Here is a 15,554-nt window from a genome sequence, read left to right as displayed (position 1 = left end):
GAATAATATCTATCCTGGCTTTACCATGAATATTAAATGAATTCACAGGTAGAAAGTACTGTCTTTGAACATCATCTGGCCCACAGTAAGAATTAAAATATTAATCATCAATATTATCATTATTATTATTACATAGAAAAAGAAATTGAAATGAATCACCACCATGGACTTGAAACGATTGTATCCAAAATATGTTTTTAATCTTGATGAAGTTCACAAATGGCACAATTTTGACACTTCCTTAAATTATACAATCATATTCTTCAACATCAAGGCACAGCATCACCATGACCATAAGTCTCCAGAGGCTACAAGAGGCAGTGATTTCATGTCCCTTTAAGGTTCAGCAGAGCTTCTATGAGCAACAGGATGGCTCTCAAAGAACCAGGTTACTACCAGATAAGCCAGTGGGAGATACCATCACATTTATTGGACATAGAATCAATATAAAATGATGCACAACAAATATGGAACTAGCTTATTTTACATTCAGTTTCATTCCTTTCAAGTGACCAAGATGCATTTTTTCCCATTATCTATAAGGATGCAGACATGTGTATCTTCCTTGGGTTCTTCTTACCAACTTGTTGTCAACACAAGTTAATAGAAGTGGTGAGTTCAACTTCATGCTGACCTGAGATAAAAGCAACAATTTTAACAAGGAAGAAGAGGAAGAAAAAAATGAAAAGAAGGAAGAAGAGAAGGGTAAAGAAGAAGAGGAGGGAAAGAATAAGAAGTGAAGAATCACAATTATCACTGAACAGAACACTAATTTATCTAAATGGTTGTTTTACCACATCGCATTCATACATTGAGAATATGAGGTATAAGGAAGCTTATAAGGTAAATAAAGATAATTCAACTGTTACTATCAATGTTAGTAGTGGAATGGTGGTGGCTTTGTAGTCTGGATCTGTGAACACTGACCAAAGGTAAAGTCTTTTCTGAAAGTGACGTATTCATGAGGAGTAGCCCTCAGTAAGGCCTACCAGCTCCTCCCCTGTTCAACCCATCAAATATACACTTTACGTCTCTTCTCAGAAAAAAAAAAATGACAGGCATCTTTAAAGCCTGTCCTAGCAGTCTGATATCAAGCTCACGTCTAGAAGGAACTCACTGCTTCAGGAGGAATAGAATTAGAGAGAAGGGCCCTAAAGATCCTACCAGGGTCAGTGAATTACAAAATATGGATTTCAACCTCCAAAATCCTTCCTCTCCCCACCCATAGTACAAGGTAGTCACCTTCTTCCTGGAGTCATGAGGTGTTCAGGCCTGAAGTTCCCTGCGGCGACGGCGGCGGCCAAAGGCTTTGGAGCCTACATTGGTGGGCACGAAGTTGTCCTTCACCACACCCCCTGATCTGCTCAGCAAGCCTGCCAGTCGGTGGGTCACACAGGTGGCAGTGTTGCAGGCTCTCTTATGGGCAGTGATGCTGATTTTCAGAACAGAGAAAGAAAACAAGGCATGACAGTGAGGATGGTGGGGATGAGCCTGCCCCCCACGGTACTTCCACACACCACTTAACAATCAGTGATTCTCCAAAGTGCAATTACCAAAGCTTTGGGGGAAATGGACTGGCAACCTTTACTAAGATCTCTGCCCAAAACGATCAAAAATGTGGGATGTATGTGTGTGCGTGTGGGCGCCACACACACACACACACACACACACACACACACACACACACACACACACACAAACACAAAGGTCTTATCTGGAAGAAGCTCATAGAAGAGGGTTTGCCATATCCTATCCCAAAAGTGTTTACCTGCTCCTTAGCTATCTGTTCTTGCTGTTTGAACTGGGTCATAGAGATGGCCTCCAGAACCCTGTATCCAGCTTCCCTGCAGCCTAAGCATAGTACTAGACACTCATAAGCCTGGCTCATGGACCAAAACCAGGTCCACCAGGCTCAGGACCTTTTAGAAAAATATATTTATAAAATGGGAAGCATGATTCTAGAAGCAGTGATTAGACAACTCTGTTGTAAAAGCCTATGAGGGATTCATTGAATTCCCCCAGTTTCTCACCTCTGATCTATGACTTCTCTCTCCCTTTCCATCCAGAGGTTCTGAACCTTCTCAGTCATAGACAAAGCTATCATCACCAGCTTGAGCAATCAGAGAGGAATATGCATCAAGTTCACAATTAGGAATAAGAAAGGAAACCAAGAAGGAGTGGGAGAAGATCAGGTAGCATCCTGACACCAAAAGTGAGAGAAGTGGTATGTCGGCAAACTTCTTGCTATATCTCATTTCCTGCATGTTGTTTCAAGACTGAAGCTGATGCCAGAGAAGCTATGAAAGTTGTTCAGGTACCGCAGACTCATGTCAGCACACAAGTACCCACATTCTCACACTGCTTAGATCTTGGATCTGTCCAAGCTTTAGGGAAAAGACATGCCAGATAGTGTCATGCTGTTCTCAGGCAGCACAAGGTTAGGCCAGGCAGGGGGATTTCAAGCTGAGGCAGGACGCACAGGAAGGCAGCTCATAGCTCTACTATGGGGAGGATTCAGTGGGACTTCTCAGGGTAGATGCAGGTCCCCATATGCCTCCACCTAGGTAGTGCTGGGATGAGGCTAGGGCTGGTCTTGTTCTAGGCTCAGGGCACACAGGGAGGTAGAGCTGTGGAAGGGTGCCCTCCCTGACCCAGGAACAACATGCACAGCTCTGCAGAGTCCCGGACCTATCATAGTCACTGCTCTACCATGTCCTACTACCTTAAAAATTAAAGCAAAACTGGGTGGGCACCAGTGGCTCATACCTGTAATCCTAGCTACTCAGGAGACTGAGATCTGAGGATTGCAGTTAGTTACAAGCAAGCCAGGGAATAGAAGTCCCCATGAGACTCTTATTTCCAATTAACCACTCAAAAACCGGAAGTGGCACTATGGCTCAAGTGGTAGAGCACTAGCCTTGAGCACACAGAGGCTCCTGGACAGTGCCCAGGCCCTGATTTCAAGCCCCACCACTGACAAAAAATTAAATCAAAGGCTCCTTGTGGGGGTGAAAAAAATTATAGCTGAATTTCTAAAACCTCCTGAGATATCAAATCCAGCTTCTGTCTTTATACTTACCAGCCCTAATTTATAATTCATTCAGTGAAAGGATGTCTCCCCAGCATTTCAAGACCAACTCCCAGACTAAGTGAATACTCTTCTATCTCCTTTCCCAATAATTTTCAGAAGTGAGTGATATTAAGGAATCTAACCAGAGTCCCTCTAGCTGCATCAAAACTGTGTTTTCCAAGGAGACTGACAATAGCTGGGACCCAGATCCTGATGAACAAGGTCAGCCTTTGGACTCTTGACTAATAATGTTTCTGCCCTACTTCTCTGGATGAGTCCTCCAGGATATATCAAAATAGGGTGAGAAGACTTACCTGGAGTCTTCTGCTTCCTGTTCTAGCGTCTGCTCCTGCTCCTGCTCCTGCTCCAGCTCCCTTGCCTTCATCTGCACATAGTCCTGCACCAGTTCAGCCAGTAGGAGGCGTGCATCCTCCTCATTAAGGGTAGACAGGTCTGGGCTATTCTCTAAAACAGATCTGCAGAGGGGAAACAGACCAGACCCAGTGTGGGCTTTGAGCCACTCCCTGCTCCCTCCCCTCCCTCAGGATAAGCAGCCAAGCTTGCTGGCGTCTGTCTCTACCACAGGGGATGTGGTTTTCCAGATCCCAGTAGACAGGGCACAAAACCAGTATCCACCTGAGGGCACTGATTTACCAAAGCCAAGTGTAACTCCAGAGCCACAGAGTTGTCTGTGGAAGGAGAGCAGAAGAAGAGTAAGCTTCTGGCTTCAGACTGTCTCACCTGAAATGTGCTGCCTGGAGGTTGCCAGTCTGGCATAAGACCAAGATGCTGAGAGCCAGCAAGGGAAAGAACTTCCGGAAGCCCATGTTGTTTCTCTGTAAAAGGAGAATGACATTACCATAGCATCAAGACCACAGACCTAGGTCCTAATCCTGCTTCTGCCTTAGTTGCCATGTTACTTCACCTCTTGGCATATCCATTACTTTATTTTCCAAGAGGGCTGCTATGAATCCCAAAAGATATATTTGAGCGAAAAGCATGGTAGAACAAGGAGATGAGTAGAATTAGGGTTTCCTCTGTGGTAGAACAGGGAAAAGTCACAACAGACACACACATTCTTTTCACAACCCACCCTGCTGTAGATTTGTTCCCCTAATTGCTGGTCTTTTTAATGACTGAACATCCTAGGACCACCTTCTCTGTTAGAGGTATGGCGTAGGGGAGCAGTGAGGGGTACATTGAAAAAGAGAGCTAATCTTTCCATCTGTGGATATGGGGGAAAATTTAAGGTGCTAGATGTCTCAGAACTGCAACAATGCAGCTTAACAGAGGGTGCTGGGCGCCCACACTTCACACAGTGACCAGTGAGCCCACTGTTCTGATTACAAACACTATTGCCATAGAACCGGACTGCTGTCCCTGGGATGCTCTCAGCCTGGAGCTGCCTCTGAGGAAAGCTCAGCTCCACTATCCTTGCAGTCAACGTGATTCCTAGGAACACAGATGACTTGGGTCTCCCTACATGCCAACCACCCCCAAACAGGAGCCACAGGCACCTCTAGGTGAACTCACCCAGATCCCAGCATCATAACAGAGTCCTGGGCATGCCGGAGTTCCACTCTATTTTTTTTTTTTAATGCCAGCATAGCCCCAATAGCTGTCTCCCCATCCAAGAGAAGAGCTCCGACCCCCCCCCCAGAAGTATAAGTGGAAATGGCATGGAGAAATAAACCAGAGGCAGGCAAGCAGGCAAATGAAGAAGTACAAATTGAGAGAGGCAGTTTGCAGGAGTGAGCAGAATGAGAAGCGCCTCACCTGGTGATGTGAATTTCAGGACTGTGTGAGTGGGCAGTGGCCAGTCCACGGAGAAAGAGCACAACGTCTGCTGTGGGCGCCTTCTCCCAGCCCCGAGCTCTTATTCCAGCGCTATCGGGAAGGAGGGTCCCACCAGTGCGCTCCACCAATCCAAAGTGGCCAGGACCGGCCAATCAGAGGACCGACCGAGCTCCGATTGCGTCATAGCTCACTCACTCCATAGGGATGCTCAGTGGAAAGGACTGTCCGCTCCCAGTATTTGCTTTGAGGTCATTTCTGAGGAGCAGGAAGAGAATTGATTCTTTAAAAGGGGGGGCGGGGATGGAGGGGGGCAAATTGGGGAGAGTTCGGCAGTTTTCGCAGTGCGAAGCTAGAGCTTTGTTCACCTCCTTAATGCCTGCATTCCAAAACGGCACCTCTACTCGCCCTGCCAGTGGAGAATCCTTCCAATCGGCAGGTCCAACAGTAGCCCTGGTTTGTAAATGAAACTTAGCAGAAATAACCAAGAAGGATGAGCGAGGGAGCCGGGAAGGGTCCTTGAAAAAAATAATCATCTCTGATCCGGGATTCCACCTGAGCTAGCCCCCACTCCTAACCCAGTGCACTAAGGCTCAAGACTCTCGAAGAAGATGGCTTTGATTCCAAACCTCCTCTGCCTCAGAAGAGAACCAGAGAGAGGCTAAGCTGTCCCTGCCTGCACAGAAGGCTCCGCAACGTCCTCCCCCACTGCGTGTCTCCAAATTCCAGACCGTGGGTTCTGCATCCCTCACTCCACCCTAATGTTTGCCAAGCTGCTAGGCGAGGGCCGCCGCTCTTCCTCCCCTTTCTCCTACTGCTGCCCTGAAGCTGAAGCTCCTAAGAGATAAAAGCTAAGTGCACCGAAGCCTAAGGCCCACCCCAGCCCCGCCTCCAGAGAAGCAAGAGGGGCTGCACTAGCAGCAGCCTGGCAGCCTGTAACTTTCACACATGCTTGCTCTGGGACCTGGACCCCAGCCACCTGCTCGGTCTTTCTGTCACACTCACGCAGACATTCCCCAACACTCAGCGTTTTCTGGAATACATTCGCCCTCACCAACCTCCTGCAAAAGGATAAGCCTGCATTAGGGAACAGGCTGGGGTCCCGAGTTGCACCCCACACATGCAGACCACATTAACAAACACACATACACACAAAAGGACAGCATCTTTCTTTTTTCTTAATGCCAATCCACCCTGTCCCCTATCCCAGTTCCTGGGTTCAGAAAGATGCATCTCTGGCTCAAGGATCTGGGGAAGGTTGCAGGTGGCCCCTAGCTTCTGGTGGGTTTGATCTTCAGCGTTTGATTGCTGCAGAAAACCTAAACCAGGGTGCAGTGCAGGTCAAAAATCAAGAGGCTTAGCCAAAAGCTAAGGATGCATATGGCCAGTGCTCACAGTTTCTGTATGTCAGAAAGGATCACCATGTCTTGTCTAGGTCCTCTAGGTTACTTTTTCCATGTCAGGAGTCAACTTATGGGGCAAGGATCATAAAGAAGCATAACTCCAAATGATACCTCCACTTACTCCACCCTATCCCCAACAAAAGAACAGAAAGGGAAGGAGGGAGGGAAGGCGGAAGGGAGGGAGGGAGGGAAGAAGGGATGGAAGAAAGAGGGAAAGAAAAGAGAGGGGGAGGAGAGAAGGAGAGGTAGGGAGGAGGGAAGGAAGCAAGAAGGGAGGGAGAGGGAGGATTGCCAGTAACTCCTGCCACTAGCCTGCAAGTATGGTATGCAGACAGCACCTAGGCAGGATGGGCAGCAAAAGTTGCTACTTCCTGCAGGAAGGTGGCTGAGTTGTAGTGAGCAGGAAGCCGGACAGAGGGCTCCCAGGACCTTTGTGATCTCATGCCAGGCACCATGACTGCTCTCTAAAGTATTCTTCCACATAATAATGAGATCTCTCTACACCCAAATTATTGGGTCCACTTTTGAATGCAATGAGGGTTACCTAAGTGGCCTATACTCAGGGACCTTTCTACCAAACCCTTATAAGAGAAGACACATTTATATCTCCTCTCTGGATTCTGGCCCCTGAGAGGGACTGCCTACCAGAAAGGCGATGTTGGGATGGGCTGCCGGCCTGTGGCCTCTGTCCTTTACACTACTTCCCAGACCACCACCACTGTCCTTGAGATCTGGAAGAGCTGGTAGCCCAGCAGCTCCCCCACCCTCCAGTACTCTCCACATGACAAGAAGGTCCCACACCCAGAGTCCTAGCACTCCAGTCCCTTCTGAGTCATCAATGGAATGTGGAACTCAGAAAACAAGTGGGAAGCACAGGAGAGTCCCCTATTCAGCATCTTGAGAAGCCCCAAAATATTAAGCGGGAAGACCTCGGAACTTTGGGAACTGGAAGCTGGAAAACTAGCATGATCTCCAAAGACCAGATCTCTGACACTAGAACTTTTCTTAAGGCAGGTGTACCCTACTTTACAGACAAGTTAGGTGGCCAGGCATGCATTCTTAATGCAGGAAGTGTAGGCAGTAGTTTCTACATAGGCACCAACGCATCCTGGTGCTCTGGCAAGAATGGATATACCTGGTCGGGCCAGTTGGTTTATCTTCTTGGTTGCCAACAGGATGGGCTCTTTTAGTTCCTAACACCCAAAATTATTTGACCTAGTTTTCTTCTTCCGCAAATGTCTTTGAACAGCAATTCATAGAGCATAGTGGGAGCACAGTAACTCAACAAAAACTGAAGAATGAGGTAGTAAATAAATGGACCAACCATTAGAATAAATGGACAGGATCATTAGTCTAAATTGTAAATTTACAGCCAAAGTTGATCTGGACAGCAGACACAATTGAAATTATTAGGTGGAAAAGCTTATAGCTGATCCAGAGACATGCCTCTTTTTATTTATTTAAAGGAACCTCTGTTCTTGTGAAACTTTGTGGAAACCAGCACAAGGTAAGTACCTAGAGCTTCCTTCTAGAAATCCACCAGCTTGAAAAGCAAAACAAAGCAATTTCCCTAAGCCCATCCTGGTATTATATTAGTGAGTGGATGGGGAAAAAAGTCAATAAGATAATTTGCTTTCAAATTGAGAAAATTGCATCTTGGTTTCCTTGGAACTGAGCTTGAAGACATCTTCAATCAACCTAACTAGCATAAGGATTTACACAGAACAGTTTCCTAGGAAAATCTTTGACTTTTAAAGTGCCTCTTAAATATTTTGATGCTCATCTTATATATACTTTTAAATTGTGAATGTTATAGTCATAAATTTTTAGAGAGATGGGTTTCACTGCAGCTTTTGAAGTTTATGCAACTTACTATTTCTGACAAAATTCTTAGAGGAAATATTCCACATGAGAAAGCTTTATTCATTTGATATGTAATCATTTTGGACTTACTATATGCAAAGCCTTGATTTAGGTACTAGGAATTCACTGTAAATGAAAGAAAATCATGCTTTCTTGACAGACTTAACAAGAGTCCATGTATATCTTCCCTTACCCCTCAAACAAAACACAACTTACCTTAAATTATCTCCTCCCACTATTGTAGTTACATGTTTGTCAAATAAGTATTCATAATTTACATTAAGTCAATATAAACATTATTCCTGAGCCATACAGTGTATTTTATTTTTCTTTGAATATTTATATTTGTTGTTAGAAATTATTTTCATTGCCCTATTTTTCTTTTTGCCTATGACTTGTTGATCCCTTTTACTTGGATCTCATCTGTTCTTTTTTGGTGATTTATTCCCTCATTTTGGTAGTGTTTCTTCACTATTATGTTACTGATAACTTTTCTGGGAAGAATTTTAGGTTAAAAATTATTTCCATTCTGATTTGTGAAAATATTCTTCACTCTCTTTTATTTCCAGAGCCCTGAGGGCCTTAAACTTGCTAGATAAACACTCTACTACTCCAGACCTTTTGGGTTTAATTTTTTTTCAGATAGGGTCCTGAGACTTTTCCTTAAGGCTAGCATTGGATAGAGATCCAATGGGTCTTGAGGGGAGACTGTTTTATTTATTATTCTGAGTCCTGAGGGTAATTCCTTTAGAAACAGTTGCAATCTGAATTTTCATGGATTTTAGTGCTGGGAAATCTCTTGCTTTGTTTCTTTGATAGTTCACTCCTCCTCCTGCTCATTCATACTTCTCCTATTTCTTCTTCCTATGTCCCCCACCTCTTTCTGAGAAAGTTGTAAAAATTTTATGTTTTAAAAATTATTTTGATAATATTTTTCATTTTAGAGAACTTTGAGTTTATTCTCTGAATGTTATTTTTATGTTCTCTTGGTTTTATCATGGCTGTAGCATCTCTTAGCTCCCTGAAGCTATTAAATATAGGTTATTTGTTCTGTTTGTGCCTATTAGAAGTGAGTTTTGCATTTCTAGTTCTCCTTGATGTTCATTTGTATTTAAGTTTCCTTTTTAAATAGTGCCACACTGATAAGGCACCAATCTGAAGATAAAGATGGCAGAGTTGTCCATATTTAATCCTGAATAAAAAGTGATCAGATGAGAAGCATATTTGTCATTTTACTGAGGAGAATCCTGAACTATCAGCAGCTGTAAGTCTTTTCTTTTAGATTCTTGTTCACTCTCAGAGAAGTCCTCAAGTCTCCAGAGAGTAGCACTAAATGGAGAGTGGAGTGAAGAATAAATTGATAAACAAGGAAAGATGTTGCAAGTCTATTATTCATTGTGAGAGTCCTCCACCCTTTTCTGGAACACAAAAGAAATTAAAAGAAAATCTAACTCTACCCCCCTTGTAAAGGCTTGCAATCACTTCTGCAGTCAGTTCATTCTATAACTACTCATAGTCCCAAGCTTTTCTAGGGCACTGGCTTTTCCCCTTGTTTTCTTTCTTACTGGAGTTTAAGGACTTCATGCTTGATAAACAGTCTTATTGCTGAGCCCTACTTCTAGCCCTGGTTTTTGCTGTTATTTTTTAGGTAGAGTCCCGCTTTCTCCTCAGGAGCAGGTCTGAGTGCAGGTCTGTTGTAGCTAAGGACCAGTTTTCATTTTGTCAAAGAAAAGTGAACAGACCATCAAGAAATCAAGTGAAACATTCAGAGAAATAGGAGTAACTTTGTTGAAGTAGGGTTTATTTCATACTGGTCAGCCCAGAGGCGTTTCTCTCCAAAGTCTGAGCTCCGACTGTAAAAATTTACAGGAATTTAATAAAAGTTTAGGTTGGAAGGAGGAATTCAAGCTCAGACTGGTTACATAGGGTGGCTAGGCGAGGGTCCCATAGTTATGGGGCAGATATACAGGCTGCAGTTAAATTGCAGATTCTAGGAGGTTACACCATTCAGAGTTACAAGACAGTAGCCACAGTATCTGAGAATTCACAATGTTCTGGAGTCATAAGATAGTGAAGGCCTTGGTTCCTGACCTTCCTGTAAATTGTTTTTAGGCTCACTTGACTATTTAAGAAGAAGTATTGAGAAGTTTTCTGCCCATCTGGCTTCAGACTTTCTAATCTCAGCCTCCTAAAATACCTAGGCTTATAGGCCCAAGTCTTTAGCAGCCAACTAGGCATTTGCTTCTAATATACTAGAAACATACATCTTCACACTCCTTTCCCTTCTGCCAAACAAGTAAGAAGACTGACCTAACAAGCAAGAAATGCACTCTTCACAAAGCCTTCAAATTAGACTCAATTCCTGGGCACTATATCTTAGCTGATTCTCACTGTCCAGCATAAGCCACCTTCCTGGAGGCTGCTTTCCCCAAGAAATAGAGATGCCAACACAAGTCTGCAAAAGTCCCTTCTACTGAATATTTTTAGAGTTGCCTGTTCCTGCCAGAGAATGAACAAAGCTTAGTGGCCCAGACCCAAGCTGGTCACTCTGAGAAATGGACAGCCTCAATAAGTGACGTCAGAAATTACTCAGGTTGGGTTCCGCTGAGATGATTAAAATTCTCTCTTGGATCAGACTCACAGACTCCAAATTGGCGCTCTCTCTCTCTCTCTCTCTCTCTCTCTCTCTCTCTCTCTCTCTCTCTCTCTCTCTCTTTCTTTCTACATTGCTCCATACTGAAAAGGATATGTATCTCCTAAGAACTTCCTTATAAAACTAGCTAGAGTAATAATCATTTCCATTCAGTGCTCTCAATGAGAGGTTTTGCTAGGGTAAATTCCCAGGAAACTGAACACATACCTTTTTAATGGCCATTATGAATGGACACCCTCTTAAAATGCAACACACTCTCTTCTTAACCTTCTCTGGATGACTCACAGCCATCATCAAAAGAACATCGGTCACAGGAGTGCTGTGTCCTGAGTAAGGCCCTAAGTTAGCCAGGCTGTTCACCTCCACACCTACTGACCCTCAGCTTTCATGCTTCAGAGCTTCAGGACCATCACTTTTAATGGTTCATGTCCTTCCCCACAGGATCTCAAGGCCATGTTTTTGAATTTTGGTATGTTTCTTCTAGTTACTATCAATGTATCACTTTCTAGCCCCAATCCCAGTCTACCTGAATTTTTACCCTCTGCTTCCATTGGCATCAGAAAAACAACAGAAGTATGTTCACTAGAAGTAGTTGGAGCAAACTAGAAATGAGAAAATATTTATCCTGTGGGTAAACCTAAAGACCTCTAATGACTTGGTCTATGATTGCCACTCTTTCCTATCTTTCTTAGCTCTCAACTGTAACCTATATAAAGCGGAGTTCTAGGTTGATGAGTGTTTCTGTGATAGCACTCAGTATTTCCATGATGCTATTGAACTTTAAGATACAATATAAGTTTTTTTTTTTTTTTTTTTTTGGGTCCGGTCGTGGTGCCTGAACTCTGGGCTGGGCGCTGTCCCTCAGCTCTTCAGCTCAAGGCTAGCGCTCTACCACTTGAGCCACAGCGCCACTTCCGGCTTTTTACTTTTTGCTTATGTGGTGCTGAGGAATCAAACCCAGGGCCTTGAGCATGCAAGGCAAGCGCTCTACCACTGAGCCACCTTCCCAGCCCTACAATATAAGTTTAAAAGAACATCCTTTGTCTGAACGTGATGGTTCATGGCTATAGTCCCAGCTACATAGGAGGCATTACTAAGTAAAACCAGAATATAAGACCAATTTGAAAATTATCTAAAGCAATGAAAGGCTGTAAGTTTGACTCAAGTGGCAGAGCACCTGCCTAAAGTCCTGAATTCAAACTCCAGTGCTGCTGAAAGAAACAGACACATATCGAGAGACAGACAGACAGACAGACAGACAGACGGATGGATGACGGACAGATATATATAAGTAATAATACATTTTTTATCTACCAACTCCAGTCCATCATAAGTTGAGGTGTAGCTTCTCTAGATCCTAACGCCTTGGCACATCTAACCATGCTTCATAATCAACCTTTTCTAGTCAGAGAAAATAGCAAGGCAGGAAGTAATTGGTGCACCAACACAACTACAATTGCTACAGCTCATATAATTATACAAAGCATCTGCTGCTACTGACCCTCTTTAGAATAAGTTTCCCATCCATAATATATTGTAAGAGACGAGACACCAGTCTATGATAGGTTGATGTAACCTCGTTGGCTGTTCTGGACTATTTTATGCTTAATCTCCTTTCCTGGTACATTGAGAAATTCCTTTAGTTGGCCCCTTGATTCTAGAGCCAGTTTCTTTAGTACCCCTTTGAGGCTTCAGTAGAAGCATGAATGACTTCTTTTCTCTTGCATCAATAAACCAAACCCATACAGAAGTCCTCAGTCCCAAGGAGAACAGGAAGGACATGTTTGCCCAAGTCTTCTTAGAGTTGGATGGGTGGGGAATTCCCTGTCCTAAACTTACTAGTTTTCATGAATCAAACTGTTGTTTCCTATTGTTATTTTTCTCGATAGTTCGTATTTTAGAAGTTTTTCTTGATCTAAAAATTTCTGAGGAATCTACTATGTTTAATAATGAATATAATCTACCAGACTTACTCATGTGTATAAGCATTTTCAACTGTCTAATTTTGGTTATAATTAAATTATTATATGTACTCCTGAAAGGACATGAGCTATAACAGCATGACTATTAACAATTGTTTTAATTGTTAACATTTAATACTGCATATATCTGAGTCTTTAGTTACATAAAAAAATGCCTAACCCAAGTTAAGCAGAACAGGAATTGTTATAAGGTTATGGTAGTGTCCTCGTCTTTTTGTGTTACTATAATGAAATACCTCAGACTAGGTAATTTATTATTTTTTAGACTAGGTAATTTATAAAGAACAAAAATTTACAGTTCTGGCAGTTAAGAAGTCCCAGATAAAAGTCCTAGCATTCAGTCTCTTCAAGACTTTACATGGCAGAAGACAGAAGGACAAGCTATAATAGTTTTAAATCCATCATTAAGGAAGGAGTTTTCACATCTTAATCAGCTCTTAAAGATTGAAACCTCTCAATATCATTACAATGACAATGTATGAATTTTGGAGAGGATACATTCAAACCACAGATGATAGCTATAGAATTTTTTAATCCAAAGAATCAGGTCTGAGCCAGGCACCGGTGGCTCACGCCTGTAATCCTAGCTACTCAGGAGGCTGGGTTCTGAGGATCACGGTTCAAAGCCAGCCCAAGCAGGAAAGTCCATGAGACTCTTATTTCCAATGAAAACCCACTATAAAACCGGAAGTAGTGCATTGGCTTAAGTGGTAGAGTGCTCTCCTTGAGCTAAAAAGCTGAGGGACAGCGCCCCAAGCCCAGAGTTTAAGTCTCATGACCAAAAAGAAAAAAAAAGAATCAAGTCTGGATGCCACATAGCCAAGAGTAATACATCCAGAAGAAACTTGCATCAATATGGAACTATTCTAATAGAAAGTCTATTGCTGCTCACCTATAGCAACTTTGACCTTTACCTTTGGTGACTTTATGAGTAGCCTAGTATCTTGTCTCCTCTCCATCACAAAGTGTTTGCTTCTTCATTCTAAGTGTTGTGGGTCCTTTTCATTGCCAGAATATAAGTTTACTGTAGAATCCTAGCAGCAAGAAAACCTGCTGAGTAATGTTTCTTTTTTAAATTTCTAGCCTTTATAGGAAGGCTTATAAAATACCTTTGAATGTATATGTACTGAATAAGCCACATCGTCTACGGCCATACCACCCTGAACGCGCCCTATCTCGTCTGAATAAGCCACATATGTTTCACTTGGATATTTAATAATCCTCTCTAACTAACCATGTCTTCAATTATTTTTCAACAAGTTTATTCCTTTTCCACTTGTAACCCTCTTAGTAAACAGTTGAATCAATAACTCTTTTTCTTCATCTATATCCAATTCATAGGAAGTCCTATAAATTCTCCTCTCCTCACCCCCAAACATACTTCAAATCCCTTCCTCACCCCTGCCATCTCTATGGAAAACCTGGACTAAGACACCATCATCTCCTACCTGTTCAACTGTAATCCAAATTCTCTTGGCTTTTACTGTTAACCCTGTAATTCCTTCTCCACACAATTCTCACAGTAATATTTTTAAAGGTAGATTATACTAACTCACTTTCCTTCTAACAATCCTCCATGTCATTAGGATAAAAATTTAAATAATTTTTCTTAACTATTGAACCTTATATGATCTAGCTTCTCTTTCCCTCTGTCTCTCTCTCTTTTTCTTTCTCATCCTCTTTTGCTACTCTCCTCTCACCCATAAATTCAATCTAGCTTTAAGAAAAGGACTAGAACTTAGAACCAAGACCTTTCCCACCCAGAACCTTTGCAACTGCTTAGGTCTCTGTCTCCTCTATCAATCCTAGTCCTCACCTTCTATGGCCATACTCTACCACAACTTTCTCTAATCAGTGAAGCTGAATTATTCTTCAGTTTCTAGCTTAAAATAAGTATAATCTCAGTACTTGATTTCATCAGTATCATCTACTTTGAAAAGATAGGGTATGGTATCAGTGGCTCAAGCCAGTAATCCTCCTACTCAGGAGGCAAAGAGCTGAAGATCGTGCTTTGAAGCCAGCCCAGGCAGAAAAAGTTTGTCAAGACTCTTATCTCCAACTATTACTAAAAGATAGAAGTGGAGCAGGGTCTCAAATGGCAGACTGCTATCCTTGAGTAAAAAAGCATCTTAGTTCTGAGTTCAAGTCCCTGCACCAGTAAATACACATACAAAAAGATATTTGCTTAGCACCCTACCCAAATCTTTTTATAACATCAACTTTTTATAGTTCCTTTACCATTCTTTGATATCATCTCTTAAAAACATTATTTGAATATCATTTCCTTTCTTTCACTAGACTGTAGGCTCCTCGTGAGTGGTCTTCTTGGCCTTAATACCCAAACCAGTGCATAGCACAAAAGTTGAATCAATAACTATCTGAAGACTGATAAAAGCAGATCAATGAAGCCAGACCAAAGACAGGACACTCAGGAACTGAAACCTAAGACTTTGAAACATGAGGCATGACTTGTCCAGCTCCTTTATGGGCTGTATCAGCAACATTCAGACATTTACTGAACAGATTTCTCAAAGTATTGCCTTTCATTCAATAGAAATGGCAGTCGTTTCTACCTTTCTTTTCCTGTGAGAACTCAGTGGATATCTCCATCTCTTTGCATCAGCTTTCTTACATTCACTGTACCTGCCCTCAGCTCAGCCTGTGACTCACAGTGCCTTGCAGCAAAAGAAAGTCTAGCAGAGGGCAAAGCCCTCAGCTTACCTTCCTTTTTTAAGACCTGTGATGGGCTCATATGTCACTTTGTAATTGGGATTGTCAATTAATGGCTT

At 42.6% G+C, this 15,554-nt stretch overlaps 1 protein-coding gene across 1 annotated transcript; it reads right to left on the bottom strand.

Moving 5' to 3' along the window:
• Positions 1–220: 220 nt before the first annotated feature.
• Positions 221–4,950, bottom strand: LOC138825040 (calcitonin gene-related peptide 2-like). Its single transcript, XM_070019392.1, has 5 exons — positions 4,847–4,950; positions 3,812–3,906; positions 3,385–3,546; positions 1,243–1,432; positions 221–634 (listed from the first exon to the last, which is right to left on the bottom strand). The coding sequence occupies exons 2-4, from the start codon at positions 3,895–3,897 to the stop codon at positions 1,267–1,269; spliced, it is 414 nt and encodes a 137-aa protein (XP_069875493.1). The 5' UTR covers positions 3,898–3,906; positions 4,847–4,950; the 3' UTR covers positions 221–634; positions 1,243–1,266.
• Between the last annotated feature and the right edge of the window lie 10,604 nt (positions 4,951–15,554).

Source organism: Dipodomys merriami, unplaced genomic scaffold (genome assembly GCF_024711535.1).
Source record: "Dipodomys merriami isolate MVZ:Mamm:240054 unplaced genomic scaffold, mDipMer1.0.p SCAF_133, whole genome shotgun sequence".
NCBI lineage: Eukaryota > Metazoa > Chordata > Mammalia > Rodentia > Heteromyidae > Dipodomys > Dipodomys merriami.
Note: the sequence above shows the minus strand (reverse complement) of the source record. Positions and strands in the feature narration are given on the sequence as shown.